The 12,309-nt window shown below is 39.4% G+C and overlaps 1 protein-coding gene across 1 annotated transcript in view; it reads right to left on the bottom strand.

Moving 5' to 3' along the window:
* LOC133083831 (extracellular matrix organizing protein FRAS1-like) overlaps window positions 1–9,287 on the bottom strand; it is a gene marked incomplete at both ends in the record, with an annotated part of 62,751 nt that extends 53,464 nt beyond the window's left edge. The window contains 2 exons of the mRNA XM_061179822.1: window positions 6,013–6,339; window positions 9,203–9,287. Of these exons, the coding sequence (XP_061035805.1) occupies window positions 6,013–6,339; window positions 9,203–9,287 (412 nt within the window). The remainder of the gene's footprint in view (window positions 1–6,012; window positions 6,340–9,202) is intronic.
* Window positions 9,288–12,309: the final 3,022 nt, after the last annotated feature.

Raw genomic sequence — 12,309 nt, forward strand, 5'->3', positions numbered from 1 at the left:
TTCAGATAGATGGTTTCAAATATTTTCTCCCATTCTGTAGGTTGCCTTTTCATTTTGTTGATGGTTTCCTTTGGGCACAGCATTTTAGTTTGATGCATTTCCACTTATGTTTTAATAAGATCCCAGGAGATGTGAAGTCATGCTGAAGTGTGAGAAGTATGGCCCAGAACAGAGATTACGATGGGCCTAGAATGGTTCTCCCAAACTCCACAGACAAGCCTTTAAGAATATTTATATTTATAACAGAATAATACATATGCCTCTGTTTCTGAATTGTTTACAGTACATAAAAAGAAAACAGACAACTATCTAAGGAAAAGAAGTATAATTCTTCCCACTTCTTAGGAAGAAGATGGTTTTATCAGTTGCTTTCTTTTGGGAGAGTGTCAGGGAAGATTCAAGAAAAGATGACTAGAAGTCTATACACCATCATTTCTACAGCTAACATGTCCAAAATAAATTTTAACCTAATTTCCCCTGTGGTTCTGACATTTTGCAATTTTTTTATCTCCTTATACAGGCACACCTTGGAGATATTGTGGGTTTGGTTCCAGACCACTGTAATAAAGCAAACATCGCAATAAAATAAGTCACACAAATTTTTTGGTTTCCCAGTGCATATAAAAATTATCTTTACATTATACTGTAGTCTACTAAGTGTGTAATAGCATTATGTCTAAAAAAACCAATGTACATACCTTAGTTAAAATTCATTGCAAAAAATGCTAACCATCATCTGAGCCTTCAGCAAGTCATAATCTTTCTTCAATAGTAACATCAAAGATCACTGATCACCATAACAAATATAATAATAATAATTAAAAAGTATGCAATATTGCAAAAATTACCAAAATGTGACACAGAGACATGAAGGGAACAAATGCTGTTGGAAAAATGGCCTTGATAGACTTGCTCAATGCAGGTTTGCTACAGACCTTCAATTTCTAAAAAACACAGTATCCGCAAAGTGCAATAAAACGAAGTATGCCTGTAGTTTTTTTTCTGCACAATATATCCCTGCATATATCCCTGTAAATTCAAGAAATTAGCCATAATTTCAGTTGAAGAATCTTCTGCCTAGTGATGTTTTATATATCCTTCAGGGTACCACATTAGAAGAAAATGAAATCTCAACAAGGGATTATGGGGGCATAATTAAAACAGTGCTTTAAATTAAATAGTTCTACTAATTAATTTCATAGAACAATAGGCATACAGAAATGCTGGTAATAAAGTTTAGCCATCATACACTGGATTACAAATAAAGATATTAATGTTGTAAACCAGAAGTAAAGGCCCATGACCTTATCATTTGGAGGAAAAATCCCACAAACAAAATGAAAACTCCCCCCCTCCCCAATTAAAGATTGGAACATAAATGATGAGCTCAAATACGATGGTGTACCCCAACCCCAAGCCAAAATATTCAAGACAAAATTTTTTTAACTTTATTAAATAGAATATGACTGTAATTAGATATAACAGCAACACTCACATTTTATTTATTCTGTAAAAAATACTTTAATTTGTTACGGCTCATTTATACCATAGCTTTTAAAATTTAATCTTGGAGGGCATTGTGGATTTTAGGGAAGGATTATGGGGGGTGGCACATATAAGGTGAAACATAGATGCTATTTACCAGAATGAAGAACAATGGAGAGATAATTGCACTGTTTTTGTGTTTGCCAGTGTGTGTATGTGCCTCAGAAACTGCAGCTTCAGGTCAAGGATACAGAACCTTCTCTCCATGGAGGTTTCAACTGCTTTATAAGCAAACAAACAAACACATATTTTGTAATCAGCAAACACTTTTTGAGTGTATACTCTGGACAATGTACCTTACAAGACACTAAATTGAACCAATTCAGCAGGTCCAAAAAAGTGAAACCGTGATATGTGGTGAGGATTTATTTATTTATGAGACAGGCAGATTCTTATTCAGGGAAATAAACATTTTGATGCCACTGATATTTATAACTCTCACAAACATCCTTTTAATCAAACTGTGTCCCTATAAGACAACGCATGGGAGGACAGGTTTTCAGAAAATTGAGGGAAAGCCCAACAGAGCTTTTAGCTGCACTCAGGCCTTACCAAGGTCAAACAGCCAGAGAAGGCTCTCAGCAATAGAATTTTCCATCCAGTTCATGGCATGACACTTGGGGGCTTTTAACATCAAAGCATTACCCAGTTGCAGAAAATAACTGCTCAAACAACAACTAATGAGGTCAGAAAGATCATCAGATTTACTGCCAAAGTAGAAAAAGGGGCATGATTTTCAGAGATGCTTTAATTAATGAAAAAGAAGGTAATTCCTTGAAAGCCCGGCAGTGGAGAGAGACCCACCAACGTGCAAGGCTTCTCCCTGCCCACATTTTAGCCCGTATTAGACCCTGAATTGCTTTAGAATCATATCTCTAGCAGGCTTGGGTTTGGTAATCCACCCAGTTAATGAAAGCCTGTTCAGCAGAGCATTCTTTATTACCTTTTAATCTTTTTGAATTCTTTTGCCTCCTTCCCCAACAGAACATGTTTCAACATCTGTCTTGGGTCTATTTTCTCCTCAGCAACTCAGTATAAGCCTGGAGGGTGGCAGTCAAGTTTACTCACTGCCAGGCCAAGGATAAAAACATAAATTTGGGGGAAGTGATGTAGAACTTGGTAAATAAAAGTGGAACCGACAGCTCTTACCCTCAGTCTCAGATGGGCCACCGCAGCATTAGCTGAAGTGCCCAGTAGGCTGATGAATCTGATGCAAGGGATCCATTCAAAGGCAGGAACATGGGCACCAGCCTAACTCAAGCTGTTGCATCCACGCATCCATCTATCCATCCAACAAAAATGTACTAAACTTCTGCAAAGCACCTGGCTCAAGGCAGCAATACTGAAACAGTTCCTGCTCTCACAAAGCTTCCTTTTTCTATCCCTCAGTCCCTTTCCATCTATCTTACCAGGTTAAGTTTTGTGTTGAACAACACTAGGATTAATTTTTACATCCATTCACTAGGAATTAGACCTAAAACCCTTTGTCATTCCATTTAAATCACCAGCTAGACATCAGCCAGTAACTGTCGTTACTCCAAATTTAATACACAGGTAGCCTCAGGGTAAGGGCTTACATGCCATCTTCAGAAATGGCTAGCAGAACAAAATCAATCATGGCTGACTATACAATTACTGGAAGCCATTAATAGTTAAGGCAATTTTTTTCTTCTTGGGCTCCAGTAGACTTATGATTATAAATAGCTTCATTTGTAACAAGATGTGGTGAGCCCACAGGGAAGATTCGGAGAGGCTTGGGGCCCAGACTGCTTGGATACGACATTGAGAAAATGACTAAATTACTGTCTCCATTCTGTCCATTAAGGGGATAAGAATATATATGACCGGCTTCCCTGGTGGAGCAGTGGTTGGGAATCTGCCTCCCAATGCAGGGGACATGGGTTCAAGCCCTGGTCTGGGAAGATCCCACATGCCGCGGAGCAACTAGGCCCGTGCGCCACAACTACTGAGCCTGCGCGTGTGGAGCCTGTGCTCCGCAACAAGAGAGGCCACGACAGTGAGAGGCCCGCGAACCGCGATGAAGAGTGGCCCCCTGCTCACCACAGCTGGAGAAAGCCCTCGCACAGAAACGAAGACCCAACACAGCCAAAAATAAATAAATAAATAAATAATAAAAATTGAAAAAAGAAAACCTCCACTTTAAAAAAAAAAAAAAAAAAAAAAGAATATATATGACCAAAATGCTGAAAAAAAAAATGAGCTAGAATGAAAAACAGCCATCTGGTTAAGTGTGAGGAGCCAGAACACACTTGATTTGAAATCACAGATCCATCACTAAATACCTTTATGAGAAATAAACATTTTAAAACCTCTTTAAATGTTTTTAAACCTCCTTTATTTCAGTTTCCTCTTTTGGAAAATTAAAGATAATAATTGTACAAATATCCTAGAATGATCATGAAGATCAAAAGGAATAATTCACCTCAAGCATTAGTGCCCAATAAAGGTTAAAAACAAAGCAAACAAAAATTACTTTCACCAATAGTAGAATATCCTTTAGAAGTAATAAGGTTATACAGCCTCTATTCTAACCTTCTTCACTAAGACATTGTAAAGACGAGTAGACTAGATACGAGAAAAAGTACTCTGAATTCCTAAAAGAAGATATAGTCTATATTTGTAAAATATTATCAGGATGAGAGCGTCAAGTGTATTATTAGTACATTCTAATGGCTGCTGGGGCTCTGGTAACCGGTTTAATGATCCTAATTCACTGTTTAGAAGCCATTAGCTCACCCGACAGACAGGTAAGCACAGCACTACAGGAGATGGAGGGAAGGAAGGGGGAAGGAGGAAGAACACTCACAGGCCTCCCAAGTTGTAAGCCCTATAAGAATTCTCAAGTTCTGCGCTTATGCCTTATTTATAAATTAAAATTCTATTTTTCTTTGTTGCGTTTTGGTAGTCGAAGTGGCTAAAATCCTAGAAAACCCCTTCAATCTTGGGCCATACCACACACACTGGTTGTACAATACAATGCACTGAGCTCCAAACATGGAGATTGAAACCTCGATAGGAAAGGTGGCTGCTAGGGTTGCACTGAAATCCCATAACAATCTTTGGAAAGAAACCAAGAAGGAAGAAAAGAAAACTTTCTGTGTCTGTCTAGACTTCATCTCTTCAGAAGTAAACCTCATCTCCCAGGGTGATAGCAAGAGGGTGATAATTAGGATTAGCTTCAAGGTCGCTGTCTGCCAGCTCCATCCCATCATCAGCCCTCGCTTCCTCCCACCTGTCTCATGCCACCATTACTGTTTTCAGCAGCTGAAAATAATGAGACCAGAGCCTGAGAAACCAGCTAGCCGACCAGATTAGATTCAGCTCTTCACCTTCATGAGGATCAACTGCAAATTGTAAGAAGTGATCATTGGTGAGAAAGTGACAAGTGATTTCTAAACTGTCCTCAGCAAATCAATCTCTCTAGCTAATCATCAATGACACTTCAGTAGGTGCCGGTATTTGGAATGAAAAGTTCAAAAAAAATTATGTCTCCCAATCTGCCATCATGGGAAAGAGTCATTCTTGCTATTACAGAGAAAAGAGCTTGGAGTGAAATATCATCAAGTAATAAATGGCTTTGAAAATATTTTTCAACATGTCTCTTAGAACTAGCATGTGCTAGCCCACTATTTCCCAAAATGTGATAGCCATCCTATTAATAGTATCCAAAAACATTTTATGTTGTACATGGATGAAATTTTATAAAATAGTTATGTATTAATTTTAATATTTTGGAAAAAAGTATAATTCTACATTAAGCCCAGGATTTCACAAGTATTTATTAGGAAGAAGCCATGATAAAAAAGTAAGTTGATTCAAAGAAAAGTATTAAGTGAATAGTAGGACAGGCACTCATGGATACGGCAAAAACACAGGGAGGTGGCATGGGGGTGACTCAGGCTGAGAAGCACTGCTCTTCACTGGGTTCCTACCCCCTAGGCCAAGGATTCCTGTGATTACTAAAAAAGTTTTCTCATCCTACTTCCGTTGAGAATGGTTGAACTCATCCTTTTTGATTCATTACAGTAAGCTGACTATGAGCTTCACATCACATGAGCTACTCTAGAAGAGCAGACAAGAACAGGGGTGCACTTGATTCTTACAATCATGCTCAGGCAGCAGACCAAAAAGTCAGAGGACAATGAGGCATTTTTATGGCAGCAAGTCAACACAAAATTTCAAAAGTGTTCCTTTGGCAGAGAACATGGGGACAGGTCTTTTGGCTCAAGGGTGCTCCTAACAAAATACACACTGCCCTCTGAGATTGGGTAATGTGTTCTATTAATCTTTGAATGTCCTAAATAGCTCCATAATAGATGCTTAATAAATGTTTGAATAAATAAATAACTAGCGGTATCTTAAATTTATGAATATTGCCATATAACATCATCAACAAAACTTCACATCTAGGTGCGAGGAAAATGTAGCTCTAGGAATGACACTTACCTTGGGCACAGTCCTCACACGGAACAGTATATTTTGGAAGGAGTGTCCATCATTGGCCTGCAAGACTGTGACATCAGAAGTGCTATCCGAGCCGTCGTGAGCATACTGGAGAAGGCCCCTGGAGAGCTCATCCAGCCGGAATTGATAGCTAGGGGCTGCAGGCGACTGAAGTGTTTGGAGCAACTGGCCATGAAGTGGAGGATCGAGCACTTGGACCACCACATCCTGTGGGTTGTCGTCATCTCGGATGTCAAGCAGCTGAGTGGTGATGGTTCCCCTCTCTCCTCTGCTAATATGGAGAGCCTCATTCCTCAGCACATAGGGGGCCTGTGGAGTTGAAGGGAAGGAGGAGAAGAGAAGCCATTCGCAGGAAAAGAAAGGACAATCCAGTGGACCAGATACCAGCTGTGTGCAACCTGATTGCCATTTCTATGCTTTTTAAGGAACTCTAGATGCTCCAGCCAAGTGCCAAACTCTTGCATAGTCACAGCATTTGTCAGAGGTGTAGTCAAACATAGTAATCACTGCAAAGGAGGTTACTTCACACCTGGAGGTTCTGGAGATTTCTCAAGACACTTCCAGACCATAATATTCATCAGGGGCAATCAAAGTGAGCTGCTTGCTTCTAAATCTCTGAAGTCTCTGCTGTCTTGTTTTACACTACATCCCCTGAATTGCAACTGAGAGGTGAGTCAGGGAACTCAATTAGTTGTCTGCATTCAAGAGGGACTAACAAGAGATATGGAATTTGGGCATTTGTGTTGGGAGTTGAGCACTTCGCTCCAGGCTACGCTGCAGCAAGCTGACTTGGAGTAAGATACTTCAGCATTCTGAATTCCTGCTATTTCTGGTCCCTCCCAGTAATTTTCTTCAAGCTGTCTCATCCATATCTTCAACAGGCCCACCCCAACTCAGGTTATAAAGCCTGATAAGATCATGGTCTGCGTAAGGCAACCACCTGGTTAATTCATGTGGCAAATTTTAAAATGTTTTCCTTAGGATTATCAGGTTTCTCCCCACCAACTTCAGTAAGCAAATAAAATGTTCTTTCATTGAGATAAAAGTTAATGAACCACACATAAAAACACACACACACACACAAAAAAAACCCATAAAAAAATCAAGGCAAGAAGCCAAAGAAAACATTATCTTAGTTTTTAATATCATTTGAAGTTGAACCATCTAGGGCTTTTTCAGTACACTGCCTTTCTTTACTCCAAATGGTTTTCTTTTAACAATACCCTCCTGGCCTCCTGGAAATTTCAATATCTATTAAAGTAATGTCTAACTAGCGCATCTCTATAATAATCAAATAATAGCTATAGAAGATAGCTACTCCTCGGGATTCCTGAGTGAGAATTCAAAAGCTGTGATTCTATACATGGGAATGAATGGCCCCTCAGATTCTGTAAGAGGAGAGGTCAAAGGTGATGTCAAAATCCATAAATGGAAAAGATCAAATTAACTTACATGAGAAAATCTCACAGACGCTCAAAATCATATTGAAATATCACAGAAATGTAAAGAAACAAAAATAAGTTAAAATTCATTTCTAAAAATCCATTTTTAAAAAGTTAAAATGACAAAAGTTTCTCATATAATAAATAAAATTAAAATGTGCCTTCACCATCTACTCAACTGATTTGGGGAAAGCAAACAAAAATCAGGGAACCATGGCAAGTCATCATCTCAGATTAGGAAGTCACTTGCCAAAAGCTACCCAAGTCTTTTATGCACCTAATTAGAGTAACTATATTAGCACAAACAAAAAGAACAAAACAAAACATCTGAGCTTAAATACTGAGAAACAACTAAGCCAGTAAGTCCTGAGACTTGGTAGCCCTCTGACCCATATTTACAGAGATTATATGTTTTTGCTTTGATTTAAACAAAATTCATACTCTTAGCCCAACCCTGAGGTCAAATTAATTTAGGATCAATTTCTAATCATTCCTCAATTTCAGTCATCGCTGAAGTGAGAATGCCATCAAGAATCGCTGAGCTGGGCTGTGAGTCCCATTTGGCAGCCACTTCTGGTTCAAATCTATGTTATCCCATAGTCCATGGTCTTTTCGCTTTTGGACCAAAAATATAAAAATAACAGTTTTTTTTTTTTTTTTGGCTGCACTGCGTGGCATATGTGATCTCAGTTTCCCAACCAGGGATCAAACCCACGTCCCCAGCATTGGAAGTGCAGAGTCTTAACTGCCAGACCACCAGGGAAATCCCAAAATAATCACAGTTTTAAAAACAATGATCTCATATCCTTCCTTGAACCAAGACTAACACACTACCAAGATCTAATGTTTAGGTAATCTGGGTTCCCCCATGCTGATATCCCAGTCTCCTGCTGTTCACAATTTAAGAATACATTGATCTTCCTCTTCCCTTTGCACATTTCAGCTGTTCAATCCTTCAAGCCCAGGTACTCAGAGCATCTACCACGATTTGTATTCAGGACACATAAGTACAGCTTGACAGAGATGAGTGATGAGAACAGAAGAGCCATCACACTGAATTTTATAGCAACTACCATGATTTCCTCAGACTTATGTTTGGCTGATGACCACACTGGCACTTCATTTAAATAGATCCTTGATAAGATCCTCTAACTACCGCAAACTGAGTTAAATGCAGTTCAGCTACGTGATAGATAGGCAAAATAGGCAAACATAATTCCATATCCCTGAGAGAGAAACACTTAGACAAAACAAACCTATTCACCTATGAATAGGGAAGTCTTAACAACTGGTACAGCTTCAAATTATTCTGAAGGGCTAGTATGAGAGTCAGTATAGTAAAGTCAGGCACAACGTAATAGTCAAGAACACAGAGTGTGTAACCAAATTCACTGGGCACAAATCTCAGCTCTCTGTCAGCTATATCACCATAGACAAGTTACTGAACCTCCCTGAGACTTAGTTTCCTCATCTGTGAATTGGGGATAATAATACCTCACAGGGCTGGCATGAGGATTACATGAGAAACATAAGAGTACTATGGATGTATCAGTCATTGTTTGTTGCTGTTATGACCCACAGTACTAAAAACTACTCCAGTGACATCTCATGAGGAAACTGAGACACGATTAATTCAGCTCAATCATTTTTGCTAAAACTACAGAAAATCGTGATTTGTGCTTCAGAATCAGTAGGCATGTGAAATTATTAATTGTGTGGCATTTTCTTACCTGTGTTGAAAATGCTTGTATGTTGATCAGCTGTGGCTCAGAGAAGAACTGCTGGTCACTAATTTTCAGGGAAAAGTAACCTTTCCTGAAAGAAGTCCCCAAGAAAGCAATGAGAAAGTACAATCATTAAATTGGTCTTTAGAAAGACAAGGATTAAAAATATTTTCAGATTATATGCATATAAGAATTTGGATCAAACCACTACAGTAATATACTATTCATACGGTAAATAGAAATGACCACATAAAGATGAACATAGCAAGATGCAGGTAAAACTACTGTATATTCTTCGATCTCAGTATAACAATGTTTCTATTTTTTTTGTTTTCTATTTTTCTAAATAGAATATATGAAAGGTCGAAAAATCAGTTGTCGGGCCAAGACAGGTTAGTAACATATTGAAGGCTAATGGTTAAGTTGGAGAATGGAAAGGAATCTTTCACTGTCTCTGACTAGTTCTCAATGATTTCCTCTTCCCTGTGAATCCTCTTCCCAACCCCTGCCCAGTTCATGTGAGTGGACCCCAATAACACCATTAACAGTGGTTGCAATGTTTGTGTTACATGACTCTACGGCCCAATCTTCCCTCCAGTCACGCACATACACCTTCAATGTGGACTGGACTACAGAAGGATGACTGATTATTCCCTGGAAATTTGGAACTGGCCTGACAGTGCCATTTGACTCTGGGGGAACCACAGTCTATCATGCTGATGAGAATGTGGAGCAAGCCCGTCTGCAGGAGGGAGGTGAGTGTAGCCTTCGAGCAAAGAGACAGAGATGAGAGGAAGAACTGAGTCCTGCTTCCCATTTCTGGGTCTAACTCCTGGGCTTGCCCTGGAAGCCCAGTTGCCCTTGATATGTTTGAGATCTGAGCCATACCTGCAGTGTTATAACAAGCCTTACAATTTTGCTTAATCTAGTTCAAGCTGACTTCCATTACTTGCAACCAAAGAGTCCTAATTAATAGAACAAAATAAGACTCACTCTTTGCTGTGGTTTTTACTTCCTGTTTCAGCAGCTTCAGAGACTACTAGGAGGGAAGGTAGGAGCTGCCCACCTTCAAAGCCAAAGCAAGCTCAGAACTCACTTCGGGCTTGTAAGATGTGTGACTAATACGTTATGGAAGGTGTAGAATTCTGTTCTATACTATAGGGACCATTGTTTTAAAGGTTCTTTCATGGAACTAACTACTGAGACATAAAGAATGTGGATGGATCTCAAATGCATTATGGCAAAAGCCAGAAACAAAAGATTATATACTGTATGTGTCCATTCACATGACATTTCAGAAAGGGCAAAACAATAAGAGTGAAAAACAGATCGGTATTTGCCAGGGATGGGGCGGGGAGAAGGGAGTGCCCGTAAAAATGAGATGGGGGGAGTGACGAAACTGTTTCACATCTCGCTTGTGGTCTCAAGACTGCAAGACTATATATATTTGTTAACACACATAGAACAGTACAGTTTAAAATGGGGAATTTTATTGGGTGCCAATTATACCTCAATAAATCTGATTTTTTTTTAAAAGAAAGAATGCTTGTCTTCCCTCTCATTCCATCTTCCCTTTCATTTTCTGTCCCATTTAAATCCTGTCCCTCTCCACTCCCACGTCCAGACTTCAAGAGAATGCAGGTGATGGAAGAAGCAGAATGCAGAAAGAAAGGATGGTTACTCCCAACCTACTGGGGAAAAACGATCTTGGTTGCACTGAGGTTGCAATAACTGTGTTCAGCCTCTCAGCCACGCCAGCTTATAAAGGCCACTAGGACTGTATTTCCGAGTCATCTTGCACTCCACAGGGGCATTCCAACCCAAAGAAAGCCAATCCTAAAGAATCATGGTGGGCATTTTCATGGGGATAAAAAACCACAAGCCAACATGGCAGGTTGCCCCTTTTGTTTTTGTATCATTTAGAGACTTATATAATTTCCCTTTTCCATGAGTTTCTACCAACCTTGTTTTACTATTCCTCTCATTCTTTCTTTTTAAAAAATTTTAGATAAAAAAGAAGATCCAATGTTAAAATGGGTACTAAAAAATAAAAAGAGTACTGAAAGAAATCCCTGCAAAATAGTTGCCACTCTTGGTCCCGTTTAGGGGTGCAAAGCTGACTCTGGAAAGAAACAGGTGGTGAGAGATTAAAGAGGTTAAACAGACAAGAGGCTTAACTTTGGTTTTCTGTGGAGCTTTTATGTACTTTACACACTTTTCACAAGTGATTCCGAGACATATGACTACAGGTACAGAGCTGTGTATATATGTGTCTGTGTGTGTGTGATGCAAACACCTAAGAACTATACTTGAAAGAAAATGAATGAAGAAGATAGAGCACAAATTTGAAGAGTGATTCTATGGCATCAGACACCAGAGTTTTAAGCTCCATCTCTGGAGCAATATTTTCCTATGCAATGATCTTTTGCCCCTGGAGGATGGAAGCATGCCCTTTATTCCTAGTACTATTAAGGAGGCAGAAATCATAGTGGCTGAAGGCATGGGGTGTGGAATCAGAGAGCCTTGGGTTGGAGTCTCAGCTCTGCACTCATAGGCTGTGAGGCTTGAGCAAGATTACTTACACGTTCAAGGCCTCAGTTTCCCCACCTATAGCCTAGGATCATAAATATACATAATTCACATAAAGTGCATAACACAATGGCTGGGTCACAGTTAGCACTCAGTAAATATTAGTTGTTCCTATTCCTGTAAGATGGGTCTTTTGAGGTTACTGGCATCACTGGCTCTGAACTGCAATAGGGAACATGTGATCTACTTTTCTCCCCACTTATCTCCTAGCTCAGACCTTAAACATTTTTTTAAAAATCTCAAATTTAGCGGTGACAGTAGAAGATATTCACTGCATCCTTTATCACTGTTCCATGGGTTTCAACTCCCTGTTTACACATGTAGTCCACTCTGAATGATCTGCACTAATGAAGCAGAGCAGGGTGAAGGATAATCCAAGAGGCTAGTCTTTGGGGTGCATTCCCTGATTTCTGTTTAGTAGATTTACTCTGCTAATTATATGGCTCTATTTGCTTGGGTTAGCGTTAACATTCAACTGCATTCCTGAAACATATGTCAGCTGGGGTGGGGAAGACAGCCAGAAG

Source organism: Eubalaena glacialis, unplaced genomic scaffold (assembly GCF_028564815.1).
Source record: "Eubalaena glacialis isolate mEubGla1 unplaced genomic scaffold, mEubGla1.1.hap2.+ XY scaffold_754, whole genome shotgun sequence".
Lineage (NCBI taxonomy): Eukaryota > Metazoa > Chordata > Mammalia > Artiodactyla > Balaenidae > Eubalaena > Eubalaena glacialis.